The following is a 19802-nucleotide window of genomic DNA, read 5'->3' on the forward strand; positions in this document are numbered from 1 at the left end:
AAAGGAATTATACATTTAAAAAAAAGATTTTATTTATTTATTCATGAGAAACAGAGAGAGAGAGAAAGAGGCAGAGACACAGGCAGAGGGAGAAGCAGGCTCCATGCAGGGAGCCCGACATGGGACTCGATCCCAGGTCTTCAGGATCACACCCTGGGCTGAAGGCGGCGCTAAACTGCTGAGCCACCAGGGCTGCCCAGAATTATACATTTTTTGAAGACAAAGCAATAATGTTTATGAAAAACATATTGATACTGAACAAATAGCAGACTATCTTGACATAGACGGCAAGTCTCCCAGTATAGACAGTATCAAGGAAGGAATAAGAAGTGTCAACTTAGAATCCCATCTACAATCCAAAACTCAATTCCAAATTCAATTTTCTTTTTTCTAAGCTAGCTATAACAATACCATCTTCAAAGGAAAGTCTGAAAGAACATAATGGCCTCTCAGTGTTACAGATGGCCAGTGTAACCTAAAGAATTCCAATGAATAGGAGCTATTGACGAATAGTTGAAATTTCTTGGTGAACAAAGTAAGGGAAATGATACTGATGGGAATTCAATGTATAGGCAACTAAATACTAAGTTGATTTCTAAAATCTACACTTAGAATACTCCAGGTGAAGAATCTCAATATATTTGCAACAATGATTTACATGACACATTTCCAATAACGCTTTGTAGCTCCCAGGATAAATTTCACCTTGTAGTTGCAATTGCCAATGGACAATTTTATAGCTTTGTGAAAATAAAATTTATTAAAGGTATACAATGTCATGAGAAAAACTGTTAATTTCTTTAGAAAACAAGACACTAAAGCCAAATAGGCACTGAAACTGTCATAAAGAATTTTATCTCTGTAAAAGCAAGATGTAAAGCTATTTTATAACTAATAATGAAATCTTACTGGTTTCTTAAGTATTCTACTGAGTTATTATTGCGATCAAAAATTTGTATTTCCTTTATTGTGTATTCAGTAATTTAATTTGTAGAATTTATATAGAATGACCTCAGGCTTGCTGTAAATTTTATTATTAAAAAATAAATAATACTCTATCTTCTAAAAATTGCACTTGAACATAAGAAAACTAACTGTATTCAAAGAAGGAACACTTTTTCCTAATTCACACAAAGGCTGCATATGGGTACCAAAGCATCATCTCAAGATGTTGAAAATATAATTCTTTTTTTTTTGAAAATATAATTCTTATATAGATAGTAAGTTCATACCAAAGATTAATTAAACCTATTAATAAGGTAACCAGCAGAATGATAAAAACAATTCAAAGGGGAATGTAAGAAACTGAGATGTTTACAATAAAGGAGGAGAAAAGTCATGCTGAAATAAAATTGCTGATTTAGACAAAGGTATACAGTGGTTAAAATCCTACAGGGTAATAAAACCATAGCCTTCAGGTTTATCCTTCCTACTAAACAAAAAAGAATAACATGGCCCCAAATCAGCTTTCAGAATTTTAAAATCTCTGAGTTCTAATGAATTATGCAAACAATTCTAAGTTACCAGAGTCTGATGATCCTTAGGTAGGTTTGTTTGAAACTGTTCTTAGCATGACATTAATCACCCTTTGACTTATTTCCAAGTTTGAGATCATTTTTCTTCACGTGGGCTAATAATACCCCTATATAGTCACACTGAAGCAGGAATCAGCACTAGTGATATTAAAAACTAAACAAACAAATTCTCACCCACAAGTCACAAAGGAGTAACGAAGACTTTACTGATATTTGGTGGTGACATGGAGGAGAGGGGCACACTGCATATCCCAAAGCAAATCATCTCTGAGATCTTGGTAAATACCTGCACCCTGCACTTCTATCCAGCCTTCCCACTGGCCCTCCCCACACATTTTCCCTATCTTCTTTTTCCTAAGGCAAAGAAATATAGCCTTCTGCAGTGTTGCAGCCTCACACCCAGCAGCCTCTAAGCAAAAAATTATATTTCGTACTGATGGGGTCCAAGACATGTCACCCCAAAAAATGGTACCTTGGCACGTCATGTATCTTAAACTGAGTAAGTCTGAGAAAGCAACAGAAAAAGGTCACTGTGACCTCCCCCCTTTTCCCTTCTCGTATGAAACAGGTCATAAATTTCCCAAGTGAAAGGTCCCCTCCCTGTACCAGGATGGAGGAAGCCATTCTTCTCATGAGAGACAGGGAATTGGGGGCTGAGAAATCTGATAAATAAACCTTGTTAAACTAACCCTTATCTCCCTCGTTACTTCTTCACCATTGAACACCCCTAGCCCAAACCTCTCTGTCTTGTCATTTCCTCAGATTCATTATTTCTTTGCCTGAAAGGTTTAAAGCTCTCTACTCTGGTCACTGCTTTGGGTCTTCATTCTCTTGCGAAGGCTCCCATGTACATGTAAAAATTCAATGAAATGTATATGTGTTTCTTCTGTTAATTTGTTTTATGTCCATTTTTAAACCCAGCCAGGGACCCTAAGAGGGTTGAAGAAAGCGTTTTCCTCCCCTACAATATGTGAAGATCCAAAATAAATAATGAATTTTAAATAATTTTTCTTCTTTTTGTCACCATTGGTCAAAACTGACTCACCTTGCTTCAATATAAAATTAAATTTAAAGTCAATAGTTTTTATTTTATTTTATTTTTTATTATTATTATTTTTTTTAAGATTTATTTATTCATGATAGACAGAGAGAGAGAGAAGCAGAGACACAGGCAGAGGGAGAAGCAGGCTCCAGGCTGGGACCCCGACGCGGGACTCGATCCCAGGACCCCAGGATCGCACCCTGGGCCAAAGGCAGGTGCCAAACCGCTGAGCCACCCAGGGATCCCCTAAAGTCAATAGTTTTTAAAATAAAGACAAGACACTTTGGCTTGTTTCCAGTCATTATTTCTTGAACACTGACTGTATTCTGTGATTTCACACGGGTCAGCTCACTCAGTTCAAAGTTGGCTGATTCTACTATAACAAATTAAGCAAGTGAGCCTCAAAGGGGCTGCCGTGTTATAGGTAATAATAAATAGTGAGGCTTAGATGGAGATCCAGGGCCTCAAATTCCAAGTCCAGAGCTGATTACTTATTGCTCTGCTCAGAAGATATAGTCCTTTTGTTCTGTTCATGTAAATCCTTGAATTGATGAGCCACCTAAGGGGCTGCTTAGAATCTTAACTATTTCTTCTACTGCAGGATTTCTTAACCTCAGCACTTTTGACTTTTTTTTTTCCCCAGGAGGCTGTTCTGTGCACCGTAGGATGCTCAGCAGCATCTCTGGCGTCCACTCACTAGATGCCAGTAGCTCTCCCTCCCAGCCTTCCCTACCCCCAGTCATGACACAGTCAGCTCCAATTGAGAACCACTGTTTCACCCTATGCTAAATTCCTTTGCAATTTGCATCTGCCCCATCAGCCTTTCAGTCTGTGAGAACACATGGATTCTCAGACCCAGCATGCCATTGTGAAAAACCTCCCTGCCTGCGCTCTCTACTGGGTCCCTCTGGGCTTCCTGTAGGCCCCATGCCTATGGTACCTGACATCCTTACTGTGAGCCTTTATCCGTTCTTGGAGAGTGTCCAAAATCTACTTACATCAGCTTGATTCTCTGTGCTAGCGCATCCAATCTCCTTGATGCAGTGGCTATCCAAAACCAGGGGTTAAAATAGAATTGGTTGCCCAAGAATGATTTACTGGAGGCTTCTGAAAATGTCTCCTACAACTGGATTAACTATTTTGATTAATTTGACCCATCAGTTTGTTGAGAAGAAAGGGATACTCATTTAATTTATTTATTCACTTAATATTTTCTTTTTTTTTTTTTAACTTTTATTTATTCATGATAGGCACACAGTGAGAGAGAGAGGCAGAGACACAGGCAGAGGGAGAAGCAGGCTCCATGCACCGGGAGCCCGACGTGGGATTCGATCCCGGATCTCCAGGATCGCGCCCTGGGCCAAAGGCAGGCGCCAAACCGCCGCGCCACCCAGGGATCCCTGTCAGGCTTTTATCTTAAATGCAATTGTAAAACCTATGTCATGGACTTTTTAATTTGGAAGAAATGTTAGGGACTATTTTGTATGTGGTGAAACTGTTAGGCTGAGGCTGACAAAACTGCAGTGTAAGTTAGTAACAAATCAGATCCTTCTGGAAATCTTTCCATTCTACTATTCTGTTTTTCTTGTTCTAGGGGGTGGAAAGGCATGGGGGTGGAAAGGCATGTACATGATCTTTCTCATTTAGTACAAAAATATTATTTGGTGCATATTATTAACCTGATGGAAGCAATAAGGAAACTGAGACTCTAAGAAGTTACATAATTTTTCCAAGGTCACACAGCTACTAAAAGAAGTGGAATTTGAACCTCAAATTGTAACCTAATGAATTCTGTGAACAGCTCTGTCCCTTTCACAACCAAGTTCAAACTATTGATGAAAGACATTGAAGAAAAGGAATATTTTCCTGAAGATTGAGGGAAATCCATTAAGGAAGTCACATCACATATCACATTAGACAAAAAACTGATAAAATTCCTCAGATATTTCTGTTATTTCCCCCCAAAGTTTCTTACCCTCAGAAGTAACTGGTTTCTTTCCTCTGATGTTACAGAGAGAAAAAATTATAACTGTTTAATCAATATAAAAGGCAAGGTTTATGTGGAAAGATTGCCTATCACCAAAGCTGCATACATAAAAAAGCCGCAAAAATTTTACTTAAAAAAAAAAAAAAATAGGGAGAGAGGAAAAACATAGCCAAGCTAAAAGCAAAAACTGAAGATGTCAAAAAAAAGAGAGTGAACTTTAACTCTAAGCAGCACAAGGACTCTGAAGTGAAAATGGAGTTTTTGAAGCTAGGAGAACCTTAAATGCTGGGCCTAGAGAGAGGACACCTGTTCGGGAAGGAAAGGGCAGCCCACACCCTGCACACAGGGAGCCGGATCAGAGCCACATGCATTAAGCTAGGAGATCAGGAGGGCTGTTCCAACTCTGCAATAAAGATTTAGAAATATTATCCAATGAAGCTGAGACAAGAATAGACAAGAAAGGAGAGTATCTTTGTGACCTGAGGTGGAGAGCAATTTCATAAACAATTAAAAAATATAAGCCATGGAGGAAAATTTGTTGAACACAATTATATCAAGACAAAGGACTTTCTTTCTTTCTTTCTTTCTTTCTTTCTTTCTTTCTTTCTTTCTTTCTTTCTTTCTTCCTTTCTTAAAAAGATTTTATTTATTTACTCATGAGAGACACATACACACACACACACAGAGAGAGAGAGAGAGAGAGAGAAGCACAGACACAGGGAGAAACAGGCTCCATGCAGAGAGCCTGACTTGATCCCAAGTCTCCAGGATCACACCCTAGGCTTGAAAGCAGTGCTAAACTGCTGAGCCACCCAGGCTGCCCAAGACAAAGGATTTCCATTCAATGAAGGGCACCAGGAATAAAACTATAGAGGAGAGTCCTCCAGCAAGCCAAGATGCCGAAAGGAAAGAAGGCAAAGGGGAAGAAGGTGGCCCCCGCCCCTGCTGTTGTGAAGAAGCAGGAGGCCAGGAAGGTGGTCAATGCCCTGTTCAATAAAAGACCCAAGAATTTTGGCATTGGACAGGACATCCAGGCCAAAAAGTACTTCACCCTCTCAAATGGCCCCATTACATCTGGCTGTAGTGGCAAAGGGTTATTCTCTATAAATGTTTAAAAGTGCCTTCCGCGATCAACCAGTTCACCCAGGCCTTGGATCACCAAACAGCTACTCAACTGCTTAAGATGGCCCACAGGTACAGACCAGAGATGAAGCAAAAGAAGAAGTAGAGATTGTTGGCTCAGGCTGAGAAGAAAACTATGTGCAAAGGGAATGTCCCCACTAAGAGGCCACTTGTCCCTTGAGCTGGGGTTAACACTGTCACCACCTTGGTGGAAAACAGGAAGGCTCAGCTGGTAGTGATCACATGTGATGTGGATCCCACTGAGCTCATTGTCTTCCCGCCTGCCTTGTGTCATAAGATGGGGGTTCCTTACTGCATTATGAAGGGAAGGCCAGGCTGGGGAGTCTGGTCCACAGGAAGACCTGCACCACTGTTGCCTTTACACGGTAACTTGGAAGACAAGCGGCTCTGACTTATCTGGTAGATGCCATCAAGACCAATTACAATGACAGATATGATGAGATCTGGTGTCACTGGGGAGGCAATGTCCTGTGTCCAAAGTCAGTGGCTTGCATCGCCAAGCTGCAAAAAGCAAACGCTAAAGAACTGGCCACCAAACTGGGCTGAATGGACGCTGTTGAATTTTCTGTACATAAAGGTAATAAAAGGTTCTCTTTCCAAAAACAAAACAAAACAAAAAAACAAAAAACAACTACAGAGGAGAATATGCATATATTTGTGTTGTTTATGGCAAGAAAAGGGTTAAGCAGTAAGTCTACAGTTTTTTCCTTTCCATTTATTGGAGGGGAGGGGGAGAGAGTGGGGGCAGAAACCAGGCAGATGTCTAGGCCTAATCTCCTCATGAAAATGTTAATGACTACCTCCTAGCAAAAGAGTTAAAAGTATTTGCTAACAGGGGAGGGCTTATCTTTGGAATGCTTTTAACTGGATGAACCCTGTTGGTTGGATTGCTTATGGTAAATACACCAGGAATCTATACATTTATGGGCATAGCCCATGGGAAAATATCATGTAATGGATACAACCATCTAAGTATAAATTGGAGATGTTTCATGACCTAGATGACAAAATGTTGATTTGTCCCATATCTAATGAACTAAACTTGATCATATAGTCAAGATGGTGTCTGTCAAGTTTCTCCACTATGAAGTTACTATGTTCCCTTTGTAATTAATACATACTTATAGGGAGGTATACTTTGAGATTATACAAATATCCTGTTTGTCATCAAAATCACTCATTCACTTTAGCCTTCCTTGATAATTCTTCCTTAATGTAATTGTTCTATCATGGCTGCCAAATGACGATTTTCTAACTGAATCATTTGCTCTACATTTATTAGTTGACATTTTAATGTGAAGATGACCTTTCCCCTCCTATTTGTTATTTCATTATTTATCTGTATCAGCAGGGACTCATAGATTCTTACTTTATTCCTTAAGTTATGACCTATTATTACCATTATTGACTTTGTTATGTAGCTTATCCGAGATTTGGCAAGTGGGTGTGCCTTGTTTTTTGTTTGTTTTTATAGTAGGTGAAATTATATAAAAGTTAAAAAGAGGGACGCCTATGTGGCTCAGCAGTTTAGTGCCTGCCTTCAGCCCAGGATGTGATCCTAGAGTCCCAGGATTGAGTCCCACATCAGGCTCCCTGCATGGAGCCTGCTTCTCCTTCTGCCTGTGTCTCTGCCTCTCTCTCTGTCTCTCGTGAATAAATAAATAAAATATTTTTATAAAAGGTTAAAAATAAACGAAGAAACAATAATATTCCTAGCAATACATTTTCAAAATGTATAAAGCAAACCACGTAGGAACTCAAATAATATAAAGCTATTGGGATTTTTTTTAACTCTCTGAATCTGATGGATGAAGTAGACCACCCAAACAGATGGATGAAGAGGGCCATTATTAAGGGTATAGGAGATGTGAATAACATAGCTAAAAAGACTCATCTACTACATATAAAATACTGCACCTAACAGAAAATGCACACTCTTTTTGAGGAACCATAAAACACTTTTTACACTTTTTATTTGGAAATAATTTTAAATATACAGAAAGTTAAATCTGGAAAAATATAAATAACAAAAAGAACACCTGTATAGCCTTTACTCTGATTCACCTACTCTAAACATTTTACCGATTTGTATTATCATTTTCTGTGTGTATGAGTGTATAAATTTTTTCCTGAATTATTTGAGTGTAAGTTACACACATTGTCATCATTAACTCTTAAATGCCTCAATGTGTATGTCCTAAAAATAAGAATATTCTCTCATAATACCACTATATAGTTACCAACTTTATAAATTCTTATATTGATACTTTACCATCTAATTTCAAATTTTGTCAGTTGAAATAAAAATAGCCTTTATGGCATTTTCCCCCCTGCAGCACAGATCCAGTTTAGGGGTAACTATTGTATTTAGTTGTTATTATCTTTAGCCTGTAATGAAATACTTGTAAAAATCGACCAAATTCATCCACAGTGTGGTACAATTCAACCTCAAACAAACAAATAAAAAAAGATAATTTCATACATATTTTTAAACAAAGAAATAAAACACATAAGCCATGATTTGAAAAGAAAATCAAAGTGGAAATTAGAAATATTTTATACTGAAATATAAAAATCAACCACACTAACTAGCTAAAATAAAGTGGGGAATAAGAGAATGAAAATAAGCAAGAAAATTAATTAAATCGATAACAACAATGGAGAGATCATCAATGCAGCCCAAAGCAGAGTCATTAAAAAGATGAATATGAAAGATAATACTCTAAATAATCTGAGCAAGAATAAAAGGAAGAAGGTATAAATAAATAATTGAACTAAAATCATGACATTTTTGCACTGCCTGGGTGGCGTACTTGGTGGTACATCAACTCTTGGTTTCAGCTCAGGTCTCTATCTCAGGGTCATGAGATCAGGCCCAACCTTGGTGTGGAGCTCAGCTGGGAGTCTGCTTAAGATTTTCCCTCCCCTTTTACCCCCTCCCCCATGTGAGTGCTCTCTTTTTCCAAAATAAATAAATAAATCTTTAAAATCATGGCATATTTATAGATACTTTAGAGATATGAAAGAAAATAACTTTAAAAAAATTTAAACAATACATTTTAAACCTTAGATGCAGGTAAATTTTCTAAAAAACAAACAAAAATTACAAGTTAACAAATTTGATTGAAAACAAAAGCTGAATGAACTAATAAACATTCAGAAGTTGAAAAGTTGTCAAAATTTCCCCTCCCTATTCCAAAAAACAATTTTTAAGATGAAAATATATGTTTTTATCAAGAAAAATACATAATCTGTATTTCATATAACATGTTTCAAAGAATATAGAGGAAAAGTCACAAAATTCAATTTACCTTGATGTCAAAAAGAACAGGGACTGTATAATTATAATCTTATGGACACAGATGCAAAAATCCTAATTTTCAAAAACAGCAAATCAAATTCTATAGTATACTCAACCTTCTCATTATCTGCAGATTCCTATTTATGAATTCGTCTACTTGTCAAATGTATTTGTAACCCCCAAATCAATACTTAAAATGCTTTCGCGGTCATTTACGGAAATGTGCAGAGTTGCAAAAAATTTGAGTTGCAGGACTCACATGTACCCAGCTAAGGTTAAACAAGATAACATTCTGCCTTCTGTTTTAGTAATTTTGTTGTAAACAAGTATACTTTTTGTGATCTATTTAGTGCCACATTTTTCATATTTTTGTACTTTTTCTTGGTGATTTTGCTGCTTAAAATAGCCTAGCACTAAAGTACTATCTAGTGTTCTTGGCACAAAAGGTTGTGATGTGCCTTACAGAGAAAATACATGTACTAGATAAGCATTATTTGGGCATGAGTTATAGTATTATTGGCCACAAGTTCAATGTTAATGAATCAAGAATATATATTAAATAAGGTATCTTTAGACAAAAACACTTAAAACAAGATTATATATTGATCAGTTGACTAACATGTCTCCAGAGTCCTAGAGGAACCTAATTGTGTATTTCCTCTAGGAACAATGATTCAATATTTATTTATTCAGTGTTTATAGCAAGTTTATAGACCATAACTGTAATGAGTAATGAGAATTAACTGTATGTATAATATAAATACGGTATGTGTAAGTACAAAACAACATATCACCACCAGATAAAGTTTCATCAATGCAAGGATGGTCAACATGAAACTCTCAATATAATTTACCATGTTAGATTTAAAAACAAACAAATCAATATAATCTTTTCAACAGATTGAGATGAAAGCACTCAGTAAAACTCAGTATTCATTCATGATAAAAACTCAGCAAAATAGTAATAGAAGGCAATATCAATGGATTGGTAAATTCATATACAAGAAATAAGAGTCTAGGGATCCCAGGGTGGCGCAGCGGTTTGGCGCCTGCCTTTGGCCCAGGGCGCGATCCTGGAGACCCGGGATCGAATCCCAAGTCGGGCTCCCGGTGCGTGGAGCCTGCTTCTCCCTCTGCCTGTGTCTCTGCCTCTCTCTCTCTCTCTCTCTCTCTCTCTCCCTCCCTTTCTGTCGATCATAAATAAATAAAATTAAAAAAAAAAAAGAAATAAGAGTCTAAAATAATCCTGGAAACTAAAAGGTAAAATACCTAAATTTACTCAGAGTCATATAAATAAAGACAGTATGATATAGGGACCAGTAAATGTATAAAAGACTTTAGGAACAAGCCCAATCAGGGATGAGACCTTCAAATGTTAAAGAGATGTCAATACAATTAACTAGAAAAATAATGGACATGTCGACAAATGGTCCTGAGTCAACTAGATTTCCAAGTGGGAAACATTAAAAGATTTCCCTCTCATACCATAGGTAGGATAAAAACTCCAAAAGAATTATGGACTTAATTGTAAAAATAATTATTTAATAATTTCAGAAGAAAAAATAGGAGAATATGTTTATAGCTTTGGAGTAATAAAGGATTTCTTAACAACAAAATACGTTTTTTAAAAAGAGATCATAGGGCAGCCCGGGTGGCTCAGTGGATTAGCGCTGCCTTCAGCCCAAGGTGTGATCCTGGAGACCCAGGATGGGGTCCTACATCAGGCTCCCAGCATGGAGCCTGCTTCTCCCTCTCCTTGTGTCTCTGTCTCTCTCTCTCTCTCTCTCTCTCTGTGTCTCTCATGAATAAATAAATAAAATCTTTTAAAAAAAGAGATCATAAAAGAAAAAAATGTATGAATTTTGGTACATCAATATTGAAACTTCCAAACAAAATCAATGTCATAAGCATTGTTACAAGACAAGCCACAAAGGATTAGTATTCAGAATATATAAAGGACAAATCAATGAAAAAAGACAAAGAGATCATGGACATTTTTTTTTTTAAGACAAAGAATTGAGCAGGCATTTTACAAGTGAAGAAATATACAAAGATCTTCAGCCTTGTTAGTAACCAAGGAAGTACAAAATGAAACATACTGAAATATTTTATATCTATCAGTGATAAAATTTAAAAAGTTTTAGAATATCATCCTTTACAAGGATGCAAGGAAGGGGAAACTTATAAATTGCTAGGACCTGTTTAAAAAATTACTGTAGCAATAGCTATTAAATTGAAATTAGCATACCCCATGACCCAGAAATTTCACTTTTTTAGTATCTCTGGCACATGTGTACATGGAGACTTAAATATGCTCTATTATTTGTAACAAGGAAAACAATTTTCAAACAACTCATTATTTATCAGTTGGCAGATGGATAAATTGTGGCATATTTATAGAGTGGAATTCTATATGGATTACCATTTCAATGAAACTATGTGCTATCAGCAGATCTCAAAAGATAATGCAGAGCAATAGATGCAGGTTACAGAATCATATGCATAATATGACACCTTTACGTGATTTTTAAGTCAGAAAATATATATTTACAGAAAGTGTAAAAAGATGGATTGGGTTTGCATCAAACTTATAATGAGAAGATGTGGGGGAAAACAAAGTAGAATTCAACTATCTCTGTAGCAACCCATTTCTTTTAGTACAATTTTTGGAGAAAAATGACAAAACATAAGCATTGGTTAATTTTGAGTAATGGATAAAAAGATATTAGTTATATGGTTCTCTGTAGTTGTGTCTATTTTTAAAAAATTAATAAAAGAATTTAAACTAAAGTCATAGGTGTTTAACTGAAATTAGACCAAATAAACATGTATCATTGTCAAACTCTGTGTTACTTACTTATTCCAATTAAGTCCTTAATGATGTCCAGAAATATCCCTTACTCTTGTTCACTTTGGGCTGTAAAAATCTCTTGCCTTGCGCAGCACTTGGAGCTAGCTTCTCTCTGCTAGACTGGATGCAGCCCAATTAATGAAATGCTGAATAAAAGCCTACTATATCAGTACATTGTGGGGAATTTTCTTTTAACACTTAATACCTTGATTTTTTTTAAAGTGGTATATCCATATGATAAACAGTAAAGCTGTACTCAAAAACAGTTCAATGAAGTTATTAGTCATATGAAAAATGCTAATGATTCATAATATTCAGGGAAATGAAGCAAAAATAAAAATGAATATTTAGTAAGTTCTAATTTATTTATTTATTATTTTTTAAAGATTTTATTTATTTATTGACAGACAGAGAGGCAGAGACACAGGCAGAGGAAGAGGGAGAGAAGCAGGCTCCATGTAGGGAGCCCGATGTGGGACTCGAACCCGGGTCTCCAGGATCACACCCCAGGCTGCAGGCAGCGCCAAACTGCTGCACCACTGGGGCTGCCCAGTAAGTTCTAATTTAATACAAATACAAGTGCAAAGACAAGAAGAAAGGTGAAAGAGTTCTAAATTTATATAAGACCACATGGGACCAATGAAAGGAGGGTTTTGAGTAGAGAAATAATGGAACTTGACTCAATGGTTGAATAAATTATCCTAGTTAGAGGGCCCAGCAAGAAGAGAAGCAGATACAGTGGCCATCAGGCAAGAAATGGTATGGTCTAGACCAGAGAAGTAGCAGATTTGGCACACCTACTCCATCCTCGGGGCTCAAATCCATCACCAGCCTTCTCTGCTGAGTGGCAAGTCCCATACTTGCACAAAATGAAAAGCAAGCTCCAATAGTATACTTTCAACATTTCATTCACAACTGTATAGCCACTGCCTAGTGCCTAATGTGTATGAAATATTCAATAAATATTTGTTGAATGAATAAACTAGGAAAAAACTAAATAAATAGCCAGAAAATCATCACCACTGAGGAAAAGACCATGTTTAACCAATTATCTGACCCTGATAATGATATAAATTCTTCTGGCAACATCTCTATTGTTGCCTTTAGATTCCTATAATATGCTCCTAGCTTCTCCTAATAACCAGTATGTCCTAGTGGTTAGTGTTATGGTGTGGACACTTTGATTTCTAACCTGATGCCCAGACTTTGTACCTGCATCCTGCAGTCTCCTTCAGCTAGCCAACAGAATCAAAACAGATACCCAAATGGCCCATAATCCTTCTTAGATTACTGACTTGACAAGCTATCTCTTTGCCTGAAACAACCTCTTCCCTACTAAGCTTTCTTACTAAACCCACAGACTTTTTTTTTAAGATTTTATTTATTTATTCTGACACACACACACACACAGAGAGAGAGAGAGAGAGAGAGAGAGAGAGGCAGAGACACAGGCAGAGGGAGAAGCAGGCCCCATGCAGGGAGCCCAATACGGGACCCGATCCTGGGACTCCAGGATCATGCCCTGGGCTGAAGGCAGGCACTAAACTGCTGAGCCACCTAGGGATCCCCCACACTGACTCTTTAATTCCATTTATCCCCTACAGGAAGGTGGTTATTTTTTTAATTTAAATTCAATTTGCCAACATATAGTGTAACACTCAGTGCTCATCCCATCAAGTGCTCTTCTTAGTGCCCATCATCCAGTCACCCCATCCCCCCATCCACCTCCCCTTCTGCAAGCCTTTGTTTCTTTCCCAGGAGTCTCTCATGGTTTGTCTCCCTCTCTTAATTTTTCCCTCTTAGTTCGACTCCTTTCCATTATAGCTCCTTTCACCATTTCTTATATTCCACATATGAATGAAACCATATGATGATTGTCCTTCTCCAATTGACTTATTTCACTTAGCATAATACCCTCCAGTTCCATCCATGTTATATGTAAATGGTAGGTACTCATCCTTCCTGATGGCTGAGTAATATTCCATTGTATATATAGACATCTTCTTTATCCATTCATCTGTCAATGGACATCAAGGCTCCTTCCACAGTTTGGCTATTGTGGACATTGGTGCTATGAACATTGGGATGCAAGTGTCACAGCGTTTCACTACATCAGTATCTTTGGAGTAAATACCCAGAAGTGCAATTGCTGGGTCATAGGGTAGCTCTATTTTTAACTTCTTGAGGAACCTCCACACTGTTTTCCACAGTGGCTGTACCAGCTTGCATCCCCACCCACAGTACATGAGGGTTCCCCTTTCTCCGCATCCTGTCCAACATGTGTTGTTTCCTGTCTTGTTAATTTTAGCCATCCTCACTGATGTGAGGTGATATCTCATTGTGTTTTTTTATAATAAATTTATTTTTTATTGGTGTTCAATTTGCCAACATACAGAATAACACCCAGTGCTCATCCCGTCAAGTGCCCCCCTCAGTGCCCGTCAGCCATTCACCCCCACCCCTCGCTCTCCTCCCCTTCTACCACCCCTAGTTTGTTTCCCAGAGTTAGGAGTCTTTATGTTCTGTCTCTTTTTTTTTTTTTTTAATTTTTTTAAATTTATTTATGATAGTCACAGAGAGAGGGAGAGAAAGAGAGACAGGCAGAGGGAGAAGCAGGCTCCATGCACCGGGAGCCCGATGTGGGATTCGATCCCGGGTCTCCAGGATCGCGCCCTGGGCCAAAGGCAGGCGCCAAACCGCTGCGCCACCCAGAGATCCCTGTTCTGTCTCTTTTCTGATATTTCCTACCCACTTCTTCTCCCTTCCCCTCTATTCCCTTTCACTATTATTTATATTCCCCAAATGAATGAGAACATACACTGTCCTTCTCCGATTGACTTAATTCACTCAGCATCATACCCTCCAGTTCCATCCACGTTGAAGCAAATGGTGGGTATTTGTCGTTTCTTTTTTTTTTTTTTTTTTTTTTTATGATAGTCATACAGAGAGAGAGAGAGGCAGAGACACAGGCAGAGGGAGAAGCAGGCTCCATTCACCGGGAGCCCGACGTGGGATTCGATCCCGGGTCTCCAGGATCGCGCCCTGGGCCAAAGGCAGGCGCCAAACCGCTGCGCCACCCAGGGATCCCCGTATTTGTCGTTTCTAATGGCTGAGGAATATTCCATTGTATACATAAACCACATCTTCTTTATCCATCATCTTTCGATGGACACCGAGGCCCCTTCCACAGTGTGGCTATCGTGGCCATTGCTGCTAGAAACATCGGGTGCAGGTGTCCCGGCGTTTCATTGCATCTGTATCTTTGAGGTAAATCCCCAACAGTGCAATTGCTGGGTCGTAGGGCAGGTCTATTTTTAACTCTTTGAGGAACCTCCACACAGTTTTCCAGAGTGGCTGCACCAGGTCACATTCCCACCAACAGTGTAAGAGGGTTGGTTCCCTTTTCTCCGCATCCTCTCCAACATTTGTGGTTTCCTGCCTTGTTAATTTTCCCCATTCTCACTGGTGTGAGGTGGTATCTCATTGTGGTTTTGATTTGTATTTCCCTGATGGCAAGTGATGCAGAGCATTTTCTCACGTGCTTGTTGGCCATGTCTATGTCTTCCTCTGTGAGATTTGTTCATGTCTTTTGCCCATTTCATGATTGGATTGTTTGTTTCTTTGGTGTTGAGTTTAAGAAGTTCTTTATAGATCTTGGAAAGTAGCCCTTTATCTGATAGGTCATTTGCAAATATCTTCTCCCATTCTGTAGGTTGTCTTTGAGTTTTGTTGAGTGTTTCTTTTGCTGTGCTAAAGCTTCTTTTTTTTTTTTAAAATTTTATTTATTTATGATAGTCACAGAGAGAGAGAGAGAGAGAGGCAGAGACACAGGCAGAGGGAGAAGCAGGCTCCATGCACCGGGAGCCTGATGTGGGATTCGATCCCGGGTCTCCAGGATCGCGCCCTGGGCCAAAGGCAGGCGCCAAACCACTGCCCCACCCAGGGATCCCCAAAAGCTTCTTATCTTAAAAAAAAAAAGCTTATTATCTTGATGAAGTACCAATAGTTCATTTTTGCTCTTGTTTCTTTCGCCTTCGTGGATGTATCTTGTAAGAAGTTACTATGGCCGAATCATAGAGTGTTGCCTGTGTTCTCCTCTGGGATTTCTTTTTTTTTTTATGATAGGCACACAGTGAGAGAGAGAGAGGCAGAAGGAGAAGCAGGCTCCATGCACCGGAGACCCGACGTGAGACTCGATCCTCGGTCTCCAGGATCGCGCCCTGGGCCAAAGGCAGGCGCCAAACCGCTGCGCCACCCAGGGATCCCCTCCTCTGGGATTTCGATGCAAGTTACTTAATTAACCGCGCTGCGCGCCCGGCGGCGGAGCTCCGCCCCCCGTGGGCGGGGCTAACGCAGGCGGCCCCAATTAGTCCGTCTGTCATTAACAAACGATCCCTTGATCTTCCTAGAGGAGCGCCACGCGCAGCAAGGCCCAATCAGAGGCCGCGGCTGGGGCGGGGGCGGGGCTGGGCAAGCGCCTTCCCACCTCCCAGCCTCCCGCCGCGGCCGGCGGAGCCTCGCGGGCTTGGGCAGGCCCCGCCCCCTGGCCAGGCGCGGCGGCGATTGGGCGGCGCGCTCCTCGCCGGGGCCTCAGCTGCCGGGAGCGGGAGGGCGGGGGCAGGGCGGGGGCGGGGCGGGGGCGGGGCCTGAGGCTGAGGTGGGCCGGCGCTGGCGGGGCGGGCGGGGCCGGAGAGAGCGGCGGGGACGCGAGGGCGGGCTGGGCGCCTGCGACGAGCGCCGAGGCGGTGCGAGGAACATCCCGAGCCGGGCGCCCAGCTGCTGCCCTGCCTGCCCGCGCCCCGGCGCTACCTCATGCTGCCCGCGCCCGTGCTGGGCTCGGCCGAGACCCCGCCGCCCGTCCCCGCCCCCGGCTCGCCGGTCAGCGGCTCTTCGCCGTTCGCCACCCAAGGTGAGAGGCGGCCGAGGTGGGCGCGCGGGGGGGAGGGGAGCCCGGGGCGCCCGGGGAGCCCGAGGAGCCTGAGGAGCGGCCCCCCTCCGGGGCAGGAGGCGGGCGCCCGGGTGCGGCGCGACCCGCTGTCACGTCGCCGCCGCCGGGGGTGCGCGGCGGGGGAGGGGCGAGGAGGAGGGTCCGCGTCGGCGGCGGCGGCGGCGGCCGCGCGCCCCGCGAGCCACTTCCCCGGGCGCCGAGGGCTTGGCGGCGGCGGCTCCGCGTTCTCCTCCGGGGCTGGAGGAGCGCGCCCCGCACTCTGGAAACCTGGGCTGGAGCGGGCTGCGCCGCGTCGCTCGGCTGCTTGGCCCGCTGCGTCCGGCTCACTGCTCTGCCCTCTGCCTCCCCCGGAGCTTTGTCCCGGTCGGTGCGGCCCTCATCACCCGGTTCGGACCCACGTCATTTGAGCCGGGGGTGGTGGGCGGTGGGTGAAGACGAAGCGACGGGTCTTTTCTTCGGGGAGACGCGTGGCAGATCCGGATGCTGTTTTCTGTCCTGCACGTATGTTTCGGCTTCTTTGACGCGTCTCCCCGATTTCTCTCCCTTCTGCCGGGACGGAGGGACCCAGAGAGACGGTATGTGGTTGTGTGTGTGTGTGTGTGTGTGTTTGCATTGGAAGGTTTTCTTTCGCAACGGTAAAGGGTAAAGAGAAATAGAAGGGAGTGATTTTTTTTTTTGGGGGGGGGGCGGGCGGCCCGCAGGGTTTTCTTGTATTTTGTAGACGACAGCTGGGTAATGAGGACGTTGCTGTTCTCTTTGGTGGTGCATTTGTTACTGGGTAATGAGACTTTCGACAGGTCGTTCCCATTGCGAGCGTTAACAGGTTTGAGACCTTTAAAAAGTGAGTCAGAGTAAGCGCAGTAAGCATCCTAGGAGAATGAGGATTGTAAATTGCGACTTTGCGGATTCGGGAGCACCTACCTCCTTTTCAAAAATAGAGAGTAATTAGAAAGGGAATGATGCGTTTTTTTTTTTTTTTTTTGAATGATTCGTTTTTGATGTATACTTTCAGAGGGTCTGGTTGATTAAGTTTGAGATAAAATGCTAAGTAATTGAGCCTATGTTAAGGGGTATATGAAATCGGTGCTATAGACAGACAGTAGTGTTAGACTCTGCATTTGATTCTGTGTTTGGAACAGTATCTGGCCTAGGGAGCCAGTGTTCCAGCGGTCTCTCAGTTTCTGCAGGTCGTGCCAGGGAGGTACTGTGACTGCCCTTTGTTTCTGTTTTTGAAAGATGTTTGTATAAGGATCAGCCTTGGAAGATAGAGATGGTGTCTTCCACCAGAGCAAAGAGCAGGCGTGCGTGTGGTCCAGTGTGATGTCCACTGGAGTTAAAGACAGGCATGCTTAGTACCCACGATACAAGATTGGGGTCCTCTAAGCTTAGGTTTCCTCTGGTGTAACACAATCCATTGCCTGTGCAGGTGTCAGCTGGCCCTTTGACCTTGCCTGGTGGGAACTGGGGTTCCGGGAAGGAGAGCAAAAATGTCGATGCTTCAGTTTATGTTAGCTTTGGCCTACGTTATTATTGTGAGTAGCTAATAAACGTCCCTGGTCTCTCACCCATGAGTCTGCCTTCTACCATGGTAAGCTAGCTTGCAAATAGGCTGAAGTCTCCGATCTTTCACTCTTGTTTTCTCTCATGTGGCCCACCTGTTGGAAATTCAGTACAGGTGAAACAAATCTTAGTTCTTAATGTTTAGACACAGTCTAAGGTCTCTTCTATTTGCATTTTAATTGGTTAAATAGGCTAGTAGCCAATCGGGATCTGAATTTTGCATAATTCTAGAATTAAGGTTTATCGTGTGCCTGGCCATGACATTCAGACCTGAATGAATGAGAACAGGGGGAATAAATGCTCTGAAACTAAACTCTGAGACAGGTTTTAAGTTCCAGATTTCTCAAAATGTTCTATGCGATTCTAGTCTAAATATATTTTATCTTGGTGTTTGTATTACCAGCAAGAATTCAAGAAAGCATATAAATTGGAAGCTAATGGTTTTGTTTTTATACTGAGAAGACAGAGAGTCTCTAACAAATGATTCTTTAAATACACTGTTAAAAAAGAGGGTCATTTTCTATAAATTAGAAATACTACCTATCCTGAATCTTATTAACTTGAATATGTTCTTCCTTCCTCTCTCTCCTTGTGAACTTACTTTAATACTAGGTGAGATAAAACTTTAGCCAGCACGTTTCATAAATAAATAGGGTTCATTTCATCATCTCTGTTCTTCATTCTCCTAATGAACTTGTGGGTACAGTCATCATGGATCAAACTATATAATATCTACAGGAGCTAAGCTAGTTATCTGAGTTGGAGAACTATGAGCTTGGGGGTAAAATAATAAGGAAAGGTGAGGAGTGAAAGGGAGGCGGACAGCAAACTCAGCTCTTGCAGATTGTCATGTAAGAGAAGAGAGGGCCAGTATTTTTTTTTTTTAAGATTTTATTTATTCATGAGAGAAACAGAGAGGCAGAGACACAGGCAGAGGGAGAAGCAGGCTCCCTGCAGGGAGCCGGATGTGGGACTCTATCCCAGGACCTGGATCATGACCTGAACCAAAGGCAGATGCTCAATCGCTGAGCCACCCAGGTGCCCTCAGAGGGCCAGTATTGAAGGATATATATACACACATACACACATATATAAAATATATATCCTATATATTGAAGGATATATATATATATATATATAGTATTTTTTTTTACTGAGAAGTCTGAAGCCCGGATTTTTGTGTGAGCTTTCTCTAGTATTAAATAATGGCAAGTAAATTAAAACACACACACACACACACACACACACACGCGCGCGCGCGCACACACACACGCACACAGGCCCATTCTTTAGGCCAAACAAAACAAGTTTTGTTGAGGCCACAATCATGTTGCAGTTATACTTGTCCCTTTTAGATAGTGGTTTTCAAATTTTAGCTCTACTAGAGGCACTGGTATACTTATTAGACTTTTAGGGGTATCTGGATGGCTCATTT

General features: G+C 41.1%; 1 protein-coding gene and 1 pseudogene across 1 annotated transcript in view; both read left to right on the forward strand.

Annotated features, from left to right (window-relative positions):
• Nucleotides 1-5454: 5454 nt before the first annotated feature.
• Nucleotides 5455-6253, forward strand: LOC119874717 (annotated as a pseudogene).
• A 10354-nt stretch (nt 6254-16607) lies between these two features.
• LOC119874621 (transcription intermediary factor 1-alpha-like) overlaps nt 16608-19802 on the forward strand; it is a 41783-nt gene continuing 38588 nt past the window's right edge. The window contains exon 1 of the mRNA XM_038559252.1: nt 16608-16768. Within this exon, the coding sequence (XP_038415180.1) occupies nt 16672-16768 (97 nt within the window). The 5' untranslated portion in view covers nt 16608-16671. The remainder of the gene's footprint in view (nt 16769-19802) is intronic.

Source organism: Canis lupus, chromosome 16 (genome assembly GCF_011100685.1).
Source record: "Canis lupus familiaris isolate Mischka breed German Shepherd chromosome 16, alternate assembly UU_Cfam_GSD_1.0, whole genome shotgun sequence".
Classification (NCBI taxonomy): Eukaryota; Metazoa; Chordata; class Mammalia; order Carnivora; family Canidae; genus Canis; species Canis lupus.